General features: G+C 43.8%; 1 protein-coding gene across 4 annotated transcripts in view; it reads left to right on the top strand.

Moving 5' to 3' along the window:
* The window catches only part of LOC120989401 (colorectal mutant cancer protein-like), a 167863-nt gene extending 151795 nt beyond the window's left edge, over positions 1-16068 (top strand). For all 4 annotated transcript variants that reach the window (XM_040417475.1, XM_040417477.1, XM_040417476.1 and 1 more), the window contains one exon: positions 14927-16068. In XM_040417475.1, coding sequence (XP_040273409.1) covers positions 14927-15107 — 181 coding nt within the window. In that variant the 3' untranslated portion in view covers positions 15108-16068. The remainder of the gene's footprint in view (positions 1-14926) is intronic.
* The last annotated feature ends 586 nt before the right edge of the window (positions 16069-16654 follow it).

Here is a 16654-nt window from a genome sequence, read left to right as displayed (position 1 = left end):
ACTTCAATGACCAGATGTTGGCTCCCTATTTAGTTTCCCGCAGAACCAGACGCTGGTATAAGAAGGTGTCTGTATATTTATTTCAATTGGCGCTGTATAATAGTTTTGTTCTCTACAGTAAGGCTGGGAGAACACGATCCTTCCTCAAATTCGAGGAAGAGATCATCGAGAACCTTCTTTACCCAGGAGGTTCCGTGGCACCATCCACCAGTGTAGTTAGCCGTCTACACGAGCGACATTTCCCCAGTGTCGTTGCTGGTACCTCAACCCAACCGCCACCCTGAAAAAAATGTCGTGTCTGTAGCAGGAGTGGAATAAGGCGTGACACCCGCTATTTCTGTCCTGACTGTCCGGACCACCCTGCCCTATGCTTAGGAGAGTGTTTCCGGAAGTACCGCACACAGGTACACCTAGCATAGGGATCACATCTCACCAGGACAGGCACACAGGGCTATTAGGGCCCTTTCTCTCACAGCTGCTGCAAACCTCTCCTTTCACCTGGGATAAAGTGCATAACGTACTTCGCCACATCTTTGGGCGATTTGCGCTTTGCACATTGTCCCATGGGGAAGGAGAGGTTTGTTCTATAAAGGTAAAAAAAAAAAAAAAAAAAAAAAAACACCAGTAAGCAAAAAGGTTAATGTTTAGTTCAAAAAGTAAAAGTTAATATGTTCTCTTCCAAAGTTAATAAAATTATTGTGTTGCGGCCTGGTTTTTTCTTTTTTTTTTTTTTTTTTTACCTTCCAGGTGGACCAACCGATCGACTAGCTGCAGCACTGATGTGCATTCGGACAGAAGCATTGCGCTGCTGTCAGATTACACGCAAGTCGGTGTATGCGGCGCTGCAAGACGAGATTTCTCCTCTGCAGTAAAAGATACGTTTGCCGAGGCATACGAGCTGAGGAGGTGGCGGTGTTCCTATGCTTTGGCAAACACTTTGTATATATATAAAAATAAAAAAATCCCGGCAAGGATTTATTCATCCACATCGATTGATGTGAATGGAGAAATCTGGTTTGCCAGGGCATACGAGCTGAAGTGGGTATGGATGTTGGGCGGAGCTCCTATGTCCTGGCAGACGCCTTTCCCCTCCTTTTTCTTTTTTTGGCAGAGATTTTTTCATCCACATTGATCGATGCGAATGAAGAAATCTGTGCCGTTCATTTTTTTCTTTCAGTCCAGAGGCTGAACGGAAAAAAAAAAATCTCATTACCTGTATGCTCAATATAAGGAGAATAGCAGAAACTCCTAATGCTGGCCATACATGTAATGATTGCGGAGACCCTCAAATGCCAGGGCAGTACAAACACCCCACAAATAACACCATTTTGGAAAGAAGACACCCCAAGGTATTCGCTGAGGGGCATATTGAGTCCATGAAAGATTGAAATTTTTGTCCCAAGTTAGCGGAAAGGGAGACTTTGTGAGAAAAAAAATCAATTTCCGCTAACTTGTGCCAAATTATTATTTTTTCTATGAACTCGCCATGCCCCTCATTGAATACCTTGGGGTGTCTTCTTTACAAAATGGGGTCACATGTGGGGTATTTATACTGCCCTGGCATTTTAGGGGCCCCAAAGCGTGAGAAGAAGTCTGGTATCCAAATGTCTAAAAATGCCCTCCTAAAAGGAATTTGGGCCCCTTTGCCCACCTAGGCTGCAAAAAAGTGTCACACATGTGGTATCTCCGTATTCAGGAGAAGTTGGAGAATGTGTTTTGGGGTGTCATTTTGCATATACCCATGCTGGGTGAGATAAATATCTTGGTCAAATGCCAACTTTGTATAAAAAAATGGGAAAAGTTGTCTTTTGCCAAGATATTTCTCTCACCCAGCATGGGTATATGTAAAATGACACCACAAAACACATTCCCCAACTTTTCCTGAATACGGCGATACCACATGTGTGACACTTTTTTGCAGCCTAGGTGGGCAAAGGGGCCCACATTCCAAAGAGCACCTTTCGGATTTCACAGGTCATTTACCTACTTACCACACATTAGGGCCCCTGGAAAATGCCAGGGCAGTATAACTACCCCACAAGTGACCCCATTTTGGAAAGAAGACACCCCAAGGTATTCCGTGAGGGGCATGGCAAGTTCCTAGAATTTTTTTTTTTTTGTCACAAGTTAGTGGAAAATGATGATTTTTTATTTATTTATTTTTTTTCATACAAAGTCTCATATTCCACTAACTTGTGACAAAAAATAAAAACTTCCATGAACTCACTATGCCCATCAGCGAATACCTTGGGGTCTCTTCTTTCCAAAATGGGGTCACTTGTGGGGTAGTTATACTGCCCTGGCATTCTAGGGGCCCAAATGTGTGGTAAGGAGTTTGAAATCAAATTCTGTAAAAAATGGCCTGGGAAATCCGAAAGGTGCTCTTTGGAATATGGGCCCCTTTGCCCACCTAGGCTGCAAAAAAGTGTCACACATCTGGTATCTCTGTATTCAGGAGAAGTTGAGGAATGTGTTTTGGGGTGTCTTTTTACATATACCCATGCTGGGTGAGATAAATATCTTGGTCAAATGCCAACTTTGTATAAAAAAAATGGGAAAAGTTGTCTTTTGCCAAGATATTTCTCTCACCCAGCATGGGTATATGTAAAATGACACCCCAAAACACATTCCCCAACTTCTCCTGAGTACGGAGATACCAGATGTGTGACACTTTTTTGCAGCCTAGGTGGGCAAAGGGGCCCATATCACAAAGAGCACCTTTCGGATTTCACTGGTCAGTTTTTACAGAATTTGATTTCAAACTCCTTACCACACATTTGGGCCCCTAGAATGCCAGGGCAGTATAACTACCCCACAAGTGACCCCATTTTGGAAAGAAGACACCCCAAGGTATTCCGTGAGGGGCATGGCGAGTTCCTAGAATTTTTTATTTTTTGTCACAAGTTAGTGGAAAATGATGGGTTTTTTTTTTGTTTTTTTTTCCATACAAAGTCTCATATTCCACTAACTTGTGACAAAAAATAAAAACTTCCATGAACTCACTATGCCCATCAGCGAATACCTTGGGGTCTCTTCTTTCCAAAATGGGGTCACTTGTGGGGTAGTTATACTGCCCTGGCATTCTAGGGGCCCAAATGTGTGGTAAGGAGTTTGAAATCAAATTCTGTAAAAACTGACCAGTGAAATCCGAAAGGTGCTCTTTGGAATATGGGCCCCTTTGCCCACCTAGGCTGCAAAAAAGTGTCACACATCTGGTATCTCTGTATTCAGGAGAAGTTGAGGAATGTGTTTTGGGGTGTCTTTTTACATATACCCATGCTGGGTGAGAGAAATATCTTGGCAAAAGACAACTTTTCCCATTTTTTTATACAAAGTTGGCATTTGACCAAGATATTTCTCTCACCCAGCATGGGTATATGTAAAAAGACACCCCAAAACACATTCCTCAACTTCTCCTGAATACAGAGATACCAGATGTGTGACACTTTTTTGCAGCCTAGGTGGGCAAAGGGGCCCATATTCCAAAGAGCACCTTTCGGATTTCACTGGTCATTTTTTACAGAATTTGATTTCAAACTCCTTACCACACATTTGGGCCCCTAGAATGCCAGGGCAGTATAACTACCCCACAAGTGACCCCATTTTGGAAAGAAGACACCCCAAGGTATTCTGTGAGGGGCATGGCGAGTTCCTAGAATTTTTTATTTTTTGTCACAAGTTAGTGGAAAATGATGTTTTTTTTTTCATTTTTTTTTTCATACAAAGTCTCATATTCCACTAACTTGTGACAAAAAAGAAAAACTTCCATGAACTCACTATGCCCATCAGCGAATACCTTGGGGTCTCTTCTTTCCAAAATGGGGTCACTTGTGGGGTAGTTATACTGCCCTGGCATTCTAGGGGCCCAAATGTGTGGTAAGGAGTTTGAAATCAAATTCTGTAAAAACTGACCAGTGAAATCCGAAAGGTGCTCTTTGGAATATGGGCCCCTTTGCCCACCTAGGCTGCAAAAAAGTGTCACACATCTGGTATCTCTGTATTCAGGTGAAGTTGAGGAATGTGTTTTGGGGTGTCTTTTTACATATACCCATGTTGGGTGAGATAAATATATTGGTCAAATGCCAACTTTGTATAAAAAAATGGGAAAAGTTGTATTTTGCCAAGATATTTCTCTCACCCAGCATGGGTATATGCAAAATGACACCCCAAAACACATTCCCCAACATCTCCTGAGTACGGAGATACCAGATGTGTGACACTTTTTTGCAGCCTAGGTGGGCAAAGGGGCCCATATTCCAAAGAGCACCTTTCGGATTTCACTGGTCAGTTTTTACAGAATTTGATTTCAAACTCCTTACCACACATTTGGGCCCCTAGAATGCCAGGGCAGTATAACTACCCCACAAGTGACCCCATTTTGGAAAGAAGAGACCCCAAGGTATTTCGTGATGGGCATAGTGAGTTCATAGAACTTTTTATTTTTTGTCACAAGTTAGTGGAATATGAGACTTTGTAAGAAAAAAAATAAAAAAATAAAAAATCATCATTTTCCGCTAACTTGTGACAAAAAATAAAAAGTTCTATGAACTCACTATGCCCATCAGCGAATACCTTAGAGTGTGTACTTTCCGAAATGGGGTAATTTGTGGGGTGTTTGTACTGTCTGGGCATTGTAGAACCTCAGGAAACATGACAGGTGCTCAGAAAGTCAGAGCTGCTTCAAAAAGCGGAAATTCACATTTTTGTACCATAGTTTGTAAACGCTATAACTTTTACCCAAACCATTTTTTTTTTACCCAAACATTTTTTTTTTATCAAAGACATGTAGAACAATAAATTTAGAGCAAAATTTATATATGGATCTCGTTTTTTCTGCTAAATTTGACAACTGAAAGTGAAAAATGTCATTTTTTTGCAAAAAAATCGTTAAATTTCGATTAATAACAAAAAAAGTAAAAATGTCAGCAGCAATGAAATACCACCAAATGAAAGCTCTATTAGTGAGAAGAAAAGGAGGTAAAATTCATTTGGGTGGTAAGTTGCATGACCGAGCAATAAACGGTGAAAGTAGTGTAGGTCAGAAGTGTAAAAAGTGGCCTGGTCTTTCAGGGTGTTTAAGCACTGGGGGCTGAAGTGGTTAATGCAAAAAATGTTTCAATCTTTTATCTTACTCTTCCCACTTTTCCAAAAACCTCCTGAAAACCCCCTACATCCGTTCACCTAGCAAGGAACTATTCATCTCTCCCTCCATCTTACCTTCTTATCTGACCACTTGCACAAACCTGTTTGGCAACGTAAAACACTTCCTTCCCAAACACACACAGATACCTCATGCCCTCTCTTATTCTTACCTACTAACACTTTCTCTGCTTCTCCTTATTGCTGGTGATATCTCTCCAAATCCAGCCCCCCCTCAGCAAATCCCCACTATCACCTCAACGTCCCACTACAAATCTCCTTCTACAACATTCTGCAACCCCTTAAACCTAATAACCATTCCTCTGACCCCTGCTCCTTTGGTTCCTCTTGCAGGAGAATTATGGAATGCACGCTCTGTCTGTAATAAACTGTCCTACATTCATGATCTTTTTATCTCTCGAAAACTTTCCTTTCTGGGTCTCACAGAAACATGGCTGACACCCGCTGACACCTCCTCCCCTGCTGCACTCTCATATAGTGGATTTTATTTCACTCACATCCCCCACCCCGGGTGAAAACATGGTGGAGGAGTTGGTCTTCTCCTATCAGACACCTGCTCCTACAGCCCAAATCCACTGCCACCCTTCATTACGCTCAGTTCATTTTAAGTACACTCTGTTCGCATCTACTCTGCATCCTCCAAATAGCTGTCATTTACCTGGCTTTTACACTTTCTTTCTACCGACATCCCCACTATCATCATGGGTGACTTCAACATCCCTATTGACACCTGCCACTTAGCCGCCTCTAAACTCCTATCACTCTCTTCCTCCTTCGGCCCCTATCTGACCACAACCTATTCACCTTCTTTTCATTGGTCTCTTCTGCTGCTCCCCCTGTCCACACACTAGCACCCCCCCGCAGGAACCTTAAACATCTCGACTTTCGCTTGTTTTCTGACTCTCTTCTGCCACTCTCTGCTATTTGTTCTCTCCAAGACCCAGGTGCAGCCACCAGGACCGTCTTTAATATTGATTGGACCCTGGGCAAGAATTTACTTGGGCCTCCTGGATCCTGCTTTCCCACAGCCTAGCATGCTATCACGCCCTCCACCACAACACACACAAAAAAAAATCCACACACCTCGCAGAGTAGTAAACTAGAGGTGTTCCTTGACAGTAATGTAAATACTGCCTTTTTTTCTGAAAAGGCAGTCTTTATATTAAAAAGGTTTCAGAGACATGCTATAGATACCAGAACTACTATATTTAGCTGTTGTGGTTCTGGTGACTATAGTGTCCCTTAATATAGAGAAGAAAAAAAAAGTATCAAATAAAATGGCTGTATCATTATTCTAAAAATTAAAAAAGCACAACTTCTGACACAAATATTTAGTATTTTGCAGATTATTATTTTTTTTTACAATGTGCAGATAGTACTGTACTACTAACCCCTCCATCCACCCCTACATACAGGGTAATACAGCGCCACATACCTCTTACATCCAGTGATGTTTCTTTGATGTAGATGTTCTCTTTCCTCATCTTTTCCTTTCAGACCTTCAGACCAGACCACCATTTTTCAGCCATTTCTCATCTCAGTTTGACAAACAAAATCCTAGTTTACTACTTTTCCATCATCCTCCCATCTTCTGGACAAATCATCCTACCATCCCCAATACTGTGCTGCTGTGCTCCCCAATACTATACTGCAGAAACAGATAAACCCCCTGATAATAGTAGTACCATGCAGATAGTGCCCTTCAATAATTAGTGGCACGCAGTGACCTAAAATAACTGCGCCCAGCAAATAGTGCTCCTGACACTAATAGTGTAAACATAACGTCCCCCAAAAATAATTGTGGTAAGCTGATACTGTGCCAAGGTGCCCCCACAGTAATAGTGCTCCCAAAAGTCCCACCAATAGGAATAATTCTCTGCTAGAGCACACATGGTAGTAATAGTGCTCATACAGTGCCCCCAACATGTCCCCACTGTGCCCCAGAAGTAATAATGCTCCCATAGTGCCCATACTAGTAATCATGTTCCCCATTGACCCCCAGTAGTAATAAAGCCCATCATAATGCCCCCAGTAGTAATAATTCTCCTTATATTGTGCCAGTGCAAAAAATACCCCCTTTTAATGCCCCCAATTGAGCTAATGTCCCCATAGTGCCCCCATAATATGTCAGTATAAAATACCACTATATAGTGCCCCCAGTAAATGCCCCCATAGTGCTCCTCTCCCCCCTTATTCCTAGTGACCCCATAATGTGCCAGTATAAAATGCCCCATATACAGTATAGTGCCCTAGTAGATGCCCTCAGTGTCCCCCATAATTTGCAAGTATAAAATACTTCTTCTTAGTGCCCCCATAGATGAGCCCATAGAACTACTCTCTCCCCTTCCCCATAGTACCCACCATAATGTGCCCCAGTATAAAATGCCCCTATACAGAGCCCCCCATATAAAATACCCCTTCTTTGTGGCCTCAGTAGTAGCACCCATAGTGTTCCTCTCCCCCCTTCCCCCATATAAAATACCCCTTCTTTGTGGTCTCAGTAGATGCCCCCATAGTGCCCCCAATAATATGCCAGTAAGAAGTGCCCCATAGATGCCCCATAGCGTCACCCAATAATGTGCCAGTAAAAAGTGCCACCAATAATGTGCCAGTAAGATGTGCCCCCATAAATGCCCCCAATAATGTGCCAGTAACAAGTGCCCCCATAGATGCCCCCAATCATGTGCCAGTAACAAGTGCCCCATAGATGCCCCAATCATGTGCCAGTAACAAGTGCCCCCATAGATGCCCCCAAATCATGTGCCAGTAATAAGTACCCCCATAGATGCCCCCCAATCATGTGTCAGTAACAAGTACCCCATACATGCCCCCCAATCATGTGCCAGTAACAAGTACCCCATAGATGCCCCCCAATCATGTGCCAGTAACAAGTTCCCCCATAGATGCCTTCCAATCATGTGCCAGTAACAGGTGCCCCCATAGATGCCCCCAATCATGTGCTAATAACAAGTGCCCCCATAGATGCCCCACAATCCTGTGACAGTAACAAGTGCCCCCATAGATGCCCCCAATCATTTGCCAGTAACATGTGCCCCCATAGATGCCCCCAATCATGTGCCAGTAACAAGTGCCCCCATAGATGCCCCCAATCATGTGCCAGTAACAAGTGCCCCCATTGATGCCCCCCAATCATGTGCCAGTAACAGGTCCCTCCATACATGCCCCCCAATCATGTGCCAGTAACAGGTTCCCCCATAGATGCCCCCCCCAATCATTTGCCAGTAATAGGTGCCCCATAAATGCACCCCAATCATGTGCCATTAGTAGTACAATATAAAAAAAAAAACACTTACAGTCAGGTCCATAAATATTGGGACATCAACACAATTGTAACATTTTTGGCTCTATACACCACCACAATGGTTTTTAAATGAAACGAACAAGGTGTGCTTTAACTGCAGACTGCCAGCTTTAATTTGAGGGTATTTACATCCAAATCAGGTGAACAGTGTAGGAATTACAACAGTTTGCATATGTGCCTCCCACTTGTTAAGGAACCAAAAGTAATGGGACAATTGGCTTCTCAGCTGTTCCATGGCCAGGGGAGTGTTATTCCCTCATTATCCCAATTACAATGAGCAGATAAAAGGTCCAGAGTTAATTTAAAGTGTGCTATTTGCATTTGGAATCTGTTGCTGTAAACTCTCAAGATGAGATCCAAAGAGCTGTCACTATCAATAAAGCAAGCCATCATTAGGCTGAAAAAACAAAACAAACCCATCAGAGAGATAGCAAAAACATTAGGCGTGGCCAAAACAACTGTTTGGAACATTCTTAAAAAGAAGGAATGCACCGGTGAGCTCAGCAACAACAAAAGCCCGGAGGACCACGGAAAACAACTGTGGTGGCTGACCGAAGAATTCTTTCCCTGGTGAAGAAAACACCCTTCACAACAATTGGCCAGGTCAAGAACACTCTCCAGGAGGTAGGTGTATGTGTGTCAAAGTCAACAATCAAGAGAAGACTTCACCAGAGTGAATACAGAGGGTTCACCACAAGATGTAAAACAGGAAGGCCATGTTAGAGTTTGCCCAACGACATCTTAAAAAGCCTTCACAGTTCTGGAACAACATCTTATGGACAGATGAGACCAAGATCAACTTGTACCAGAGTGATGTGAAGAGAAGAGTATGGAGAAGGAGAGGAACTGCTCATGATCCTAAGCATACCACCTCATCAGTGAAGCATTGTGGTGGTAGTGTCATGGCCTGGGCATATATGGCTGCCAATGGAACTGGTTCTCTTGTATTTATTGATTATGTGACTGCTGACAAAAGCAGCAGGATGAATTCTGAAGTGTTTCGGGCAATATTATCTGCTCATATTCAGCCAAATGCTTCAGAACTCATTGGACGGCGCTTCACAGTGCAGATGGACAATGGCCCAAAGAATACTACAAAAGCAACCAAAGAGTTTTTTTAAGGGAAAGAAGTGGAATGTTATGCAATGGTGAAGTCAATCACCTGACCTGAATCCGATTGAGCATGCATTTCACTTGCTGAAGACAAAATTGTAGGGAAAATTCCCCAAGAACAAGCAGGAACTGAAGACAGTTGCAGTAGAGGCCTGGCAGAGCATCACCAGGGATGAAACCCAGCGTCTGGTGATGTCTGTGCGTTCCAGACTTCAGGCTGTAATTGACTGCAAAGGATTTGCAACCAAGTATTAAAAAGTGAAAGTTTGATTTATGATTATTATTATGTCTCATTACTTTTGGTTCCATAACAAGTGGGAGGCACATATGCAAACTGTTGTAATTCCTACACCGTTGACCTGATTTGGATGTAAATACCCTCAAATTAAAGCAGTCTGCAGTTAAAGCACATCTTGTTTGTTTCATTTCAAATCCATTGTGGTGGTGTATAGAGCCAAAAAAGTTAGAATTGTGTTGATGTCCCAATATTTATGGACCTGACTGTATACTAACCTCCATCAGGCTGGCAGTGATGCGATGCAGGCCTCTTCCGGCCTGTGTCCCGTGCTGTACGACTCAGGCGGTGCGATGACGTCATTGCGCCGCCTGCACCAGCCTCTGATAGGCTGCAGACCTAGTGCCTGCAGCCTATCAGAGGAACGGGGAAGGAAGAAGCCTCTCCCTCCCCTGCCCCGCGGCAGCACTTCCATCTGTATCGCTGTCCTGAGGACGGCGATATAGGTGACTATGGAAATGAGCGCTTCCACAATGGAAGCGCTCATCTCCATGAGCCCTGCCGCCGCCCCCCACGTCACCAGTGGCCCGCGGGGCTGAAGAGGCAGCTGCCTTGTCCCCCCAGGAGCAACTGGGGCCTTTTGCCCCGCGTTAAAGATGGCCCTGGCTGCCACCACCCTGTATAACACCACAATAAGTACAGCTCTGGACTTGCGCCCCACACACACAACAAAACCCGAAAAATCATCAGACAACCCTTGCACACCAACCTGACCAAAAAACTGAGACAAGTTTCCAGGGCTGCTGAGCGGTGATGAAAGAAATCCCATTCTAAAGATCAATTTACCGCATACAAGCAATCCCTGCTGATATTCAAATCCTCACTCGCTGATGCAAAACAGGCCTGCTTCTCATCTCTCATATCTTCCTTGGCCCACAGCCCTAAACAACTTTTTAACACTTTTAACTCCATTCTCTGTCCCCCAGCGCCCCCACCCTCTCCTCTCATCTCAGCTGAGTACAATGCTGCATACTTCAAACAAAAGATAGTCAACATCAGAGAAAGCTTCGGTACACAGTCCCCACAGACCCTCCACACAACTGCTCAGTCCTCTTTTCCCAAAACCCACTTCTCCACCATTACAGAAGAAATACTCACCACTCTACTCTCCAGAACACATCTCACCACCTGTGCACTTGACCCAATCCCATCACACCTAATCCCTAACCTCACCACAGTGTTTATCCCAGCCCTAACTCATCTCTTCAACCTATCACTAACCTATGGTGTCTTCCCCTCTGGTTTTAAACATGCTACCATTAAACCCATCCTCAAAAAGCCTTCACTTGACCCATCTTCTTTGTCCAGTTATCGCCCCATATCACTTCTTCCGTATGCTTCAAAGCTACTTGAACAACATGTCCATTCAGAATTGTCCTCCCAACTCTCTTTCTGCTCCCTCTTTGACCAGCTACAATATGGCTTCCGACCCCACCACTTGACTGAGACTGCCCTTACCAAAGTCACCAATGACCTACTAACAGCGAATACCAAAAAACATTACTCTCTCCTCCATCTCCTTGACCTGTCCTCTGCCTTTGACACTGTCGACCACTCCCTCCTGTTGCAAACTCTCTCATCTCTTGGCATCACTGACCTGGCCCTCTCCTGGATCACATCATACCTCACAGACCGGATGTTTAGCATCTCCCACTCTCACACCACCTCCTCATCTCATTCCCTCTCTGTTAGTGTCCCGCAAGGCTCTGTCCTAGGACCCCTGCTCTTCTCTATCTACACTTTTGACCTGGGACATCTCATAGAGTCCCATAGCTTTCAGTATCACTTTTATGCTGACGACACACAAATCTACCTCTCTGGTCCAGACATCACCACTTAATTATTCAGAATCCCACAATGTCTATCTTCTATATCATCCTTCTTCTCCTCTCGCTTTCTAAAACTTAACATGGATAAAACGGAATTCATCATCTTTCCCCCATCTTGCTCAACCCCCCCAACAGACCTATCTATCACGATCAATGACTGCACACTCTCCCCAGTCAAGCAAGTCCGCTGCCTTGGAGTGACCTTGGATTCTGCCCTCTCCTGACCGCACATCCAAGCCCTTTCCACCACCTGCCACCTCCAACTCAAAAACATCTCCTGCATCCACGCTTTCCTCAACTCTGAATCTGCGAAAATGCTTGTACATGCCCTCATCTCCTGCCGAGACTACTGCAACATTCTCCTCTTTGTCCTTCCATCTAGCACTCTCGCACCCCTTCAATCTATCCTCTACTCTGCTGCCCGACTAATCCACCTCTCACCCTGTTACTCCTCTGCCTCTCCCTTCTGCCAATCCCTTCACTGGCACACCATTGCCCAGCAAATTCAGTTCAAAATACTAACAAATACATACAAGGCCGTCCACAACCTGTCCCCTACTTACATCTCTGAGCTACTTTCCCGACACATCCCCACACTCAATCTCTGATCCTCACAAGACCTCTTTATCTCCTCTCCTCTTTTCACCTCTTCCCACAATCACCTCCAAGATTTCTCCCGTGCATCCCCCACACTCTGGAACTCACTACCCCAACATATCATAGAAACATAGAATGTGTCGGCAGATAAGAACCATTTGGCCCATCTAGTCTGCCCAATATACTAAATACTATGAATAGCCCCATGCCCTATCTTATGTGAAGGATAGCCTTATGCCTATCCCATGCATGCTTAAACTCCTTCACTGTATTTGCAGCTACCACTTCTGCAGGAAGGCTATTCCATGCATCCACTACTCTCTCAGTAAAGTAATACTTCTTGGTATTACTTTTAAACCTTTGCCCCTCTAATTTAAAACTATGCCCTCTTGTAAAGATTGATCAGAGCACTGAATCAATACAGGCTATGAGAACACTCCGAAGTGACGAGCAGACAATGGGCCCCTACACAGAGGAAGGGGGGAGTATACTTATTTAAAATATAACTTTTAATATAGTCTAGAAGTGACAGAATAATAGGACTCACTACACATTGTAGACATACATACATGGATAAGACCAACTTAATGGTGCCTAGCTGGTATAGATAAAAAATTCTGCTCTGTCGGTGAGGACGCGAACAGTCTTACCAGACCCTTTGTAGATAATGGGAAAGGTTCCTTGATGACAGGAGGCAGGAAACACTGGGTGTATGACGGGCGGGAATAGGTGCTTCTGCTATGTGGCTGGGTAGATCAGACAGTAGGAATGGTCCTATATAACCCTAACAAGGTGAAGGGGGCTATTATGCTTCTACCTGTCTACACAGAGCACTCGCCTTTGAAAAGGCGACCCCGTCCGGTAGCCTGTCCCTATAGTGGACCTGTACTCTAGAACTACAGATAATTTACCAGTGATAGATGGATGATGATACTTCCAGTGGTCTCCCGACGTGGCACGTTTCTGTCCGTGACTTCTTCAGGGGAACGACTGCAGGAGGTAACAGGATAGCCGCAGGTATCTGACCTTAGGCTGATTGGACACTGGGGAAAAGGACAAGCTATAAAAGCTTGTATTCTGCAATCCCAGGGTGGGATGCAGTGTGGCACAGGAGGGGTAGTCCTGTACAGGACGGTCTGGGGGATATAGTAATCCCAAACAAATGAGACCCTTATGGTTGAGGGTGACAGTGTAATGAACCAGCCGCGGCTATCCTGTCAGATACCTGCGGCTATCCTGTTACCTCCTGCAGTCATTCCCCTGAAGAAGTCACGGACAGAAACGTGCCACGTCGGGAGACCACTGGAAGTATCATCATCCATCTATCACTGGTAAATTATCTGTAGTTCTAGGGTACAGGTCCACTATAGGGACAGGCTACCGGACGGGGTCGCCTTTTCAAAGGTGAGTGCTCTGTGTAGACAGGTAGAAGCATAATAACCCCCTTCACCTTGTTAGGGTTATATAGGACCATTCCTACTGTCTGATCTACCCGGCCACACAGCAGAAGCACCTATTCCTGCCCGGCATACACCCAGTGTTTCCTGCCTCCTGTCATCAAGGAACCTTTCCCATTATGTACAAAGGGTCTGGTAAGACTGTTCGCGTCCTCACCGAGGGAGCAGAATTTTTTTATCTATACCAGCTAGGCACCATTAAGTTGGTCTTATCCATGTATGTATGTCTACAATGTGTAGTGAGTCCTATTATTCTGTCACTTCTAGACTATATTAAAAGTTATATTTTAAATAAGTATACTCCCCCCTTCCTCTGTGTAGGGGCCCATTGTATGCCCTCTTGTAGCAGTTTTTCTTCTTTTAAATATTCCCTCCTCTTTTACCTTGTTGATTACCTTTATGTATTTAAAAGTTTCTACCATATCCCCTCTGTCTCGTCTTTCTTCCAAGCTATACATGTTAAGATCCTTTAACCTTTCCTGGTAAGTTTTATCCTGCAATCCATGTACTAGTTTAGTAGCTCTTATCTGAACTCTCTCCAAAGTATCAATATCCTTCTGGAGATATGGTCTCCAGTACTGCGCACAATACTCCAAATGGGGTCTCACTAGTGATCTGTAGAGCGGTATGAGCACCTCCCTCTTTCTACTGGTAATGCCTCTCCTTATACACCCAAGCATTCTGCTAGCATTTCCTGCTGCTCTATGACATTGTCTGCCTACCTTTAAGTCTTCTGAAATAATAACCCCTACTCACCTACAGTGGAATCCTTCAAAAGAAACCTAAAACCCCACCTCTTTAGACAAGCCTACAACCAGTGACCCTGCTGCCTCTATACCGCCATGACCAGCTTCATTCTCACCTACTGTGTCCTTCTCCCATACCATGTAGATTGTAAGCCCTCAGGGGCAGGCCCTCTCTCTTTCTGTACCAGTTTGTAACTCGTCCTGTTAATGCTTAGTGCAATTGTCTGTATTATGTATGTATACCCCTTTTCATATGTACAGCACTATGGAATGAATGGCGCTTTAATAATAAATATTAATAATAATAACAACAACTTATTAGCGGTGTAATTAGCTATTATCATAAACAGTTCCTAGTCTATTCTTTGAAACTTGTCTGTACTTAGTTGTATACCTTTTAATTGCAGGAATCTTTTTCTGACATACCAGAATGCTTGCAGGAAGTACCAAGAGCAGCAGTATAAACTGGAGTCTCAGGCTGAATCCATGTCACAACAACAACAGCGACAGCTACAAAAACTTGGTCAAACAATCCAAAATCTGCAAAAGAAAAAGCTTCAGAAGGACACAGGAGAGACATCCCTGTAAAAGAAAATAGGAAATGTGGTGCTTCTTAAAAAGGGTATCATCAATGTTGGACTGGGATACATAGGACCCACTAGAGGAATTGATTCTGAGGGACCACCCGCAACCTAAACAAAAATAACACGTCTTCAGATTTGAATAATCAATGTCTGAACTGGGTTCTCGATGCTCACTGAAGCATCATTTTCCTTCTATGCTGCTCATAAATTTCATATGTCACAGTATTGCCAATAAATGGGAGCAGAATCTGATAAGCAGAGCGTATACACCAGTTATGGTTCTTATACAGGAACTGTCTGATTACTGGTTTTGAAGTATTTAAGCACCGCAGAAAGAGAATAAAAACCTGCAGTATATAATAGCAGCGTTCTCAACAAATGGGGGCATACACTGCAGGCATGATAGTGTTGCAGTGTGTATGTAATAGTGCTAAAAAAGTGCAAGTAGCAACACTAGACCTACTGTCTTAAATATACTGTACACACAGATAATACAGCTATTAATTGTATATATAATGTCACCATGCCAAATGTATTCATAGTGCAATATTAACTTGACGGAAGTGATGTACTGAAATTTTGCCCTCCATCAACCCTGCATACATCAGTATACCTTCTGTTATATGGAATAGCGTAGTCGACTATGCTATTCCATACAAAAGTATATACACTGCTTAGTATACATATTTTTAATGGGAGCCTATTACTGATGTATCCCACCATATGCCTATACAATGTCACAGCCTGAGGTATACAGTATGTCGGAAGATTCTCCTGACTTTATTCCTCTAATATCTGCTCTTAATTATTTCAACGCAATAAAAAATGTTTTTTACTGTTAAACTGGTACTACACATCATAATACTCACCTCACCTGCTAACTTAATTATATACATCTAATCAGGGGCGTTGCTAGGTTAAAACATTCAGGGCCTGGGCCCCTGATGTTTTGTCCCAGGACCCGAATGTACTGCCTGCCAGATAGGTCCAACTGTATTGCCATCCTCACAATGGCAATACAATTAAATCTAAAGCCCTGCAAGATCTGAAGGACCTGTGATGACATCACAGTCCATGTGATCAGTTCTTAATGCAGTAGCTGAAAAGGACCTGCGATGATGTCACTGTCATGTGACCAGTGCAGGAGAGAACGGCTCAGCAGTGAAGAGAAGTCCTGGGAAGAAGCTGTGATGAGGTCTGCAACATGAGGAGAGGTAAGTGAAGGGGTAGATTACTCAGTGTGAGAAGCAGAGCAATGTTGGGAGTTGTAGTTATTTAACTGGGACTGTATGCTAGGGCTGAAGGGAGGGAAGTTATTTACATGGGACTGAAAGTTGAGGGGGTGATGTTATTTACATGCGAATGCATGTTGGAGGTGGCTGGAGCAGGGTGATGTTATTTACATGGGAGTATATGTTGAAGGCGGCTGTGGGAGGGAGTTATATTACATGGGACTGAATGTTAAGGGGTAATGGTATTTACATGGGACTGCATGTTGGAGGTGGCTGGGGAGAGGGTGGTTTTATTTACATGGGACTGTATGTAGAAGGG

The sequence above is a fragment of the Bufo bufo genome, chromosome 2, assembly GCF_905171765.1.
Source record: "Bufo bufo chromosome 2, aBufBuf1.1, whole genome shotgun sequence".
In the NCBI taxonomy this organism is placed as follows: domain Eukaryota; kingdom Metazoa; phylum Chordata; class Amphibia; order Anura; family Bufonidae; genus Bufo; species Bufo bufo.
This window is presented reverse-complemented; position numbering and strand designations above follow the sequence as displayed.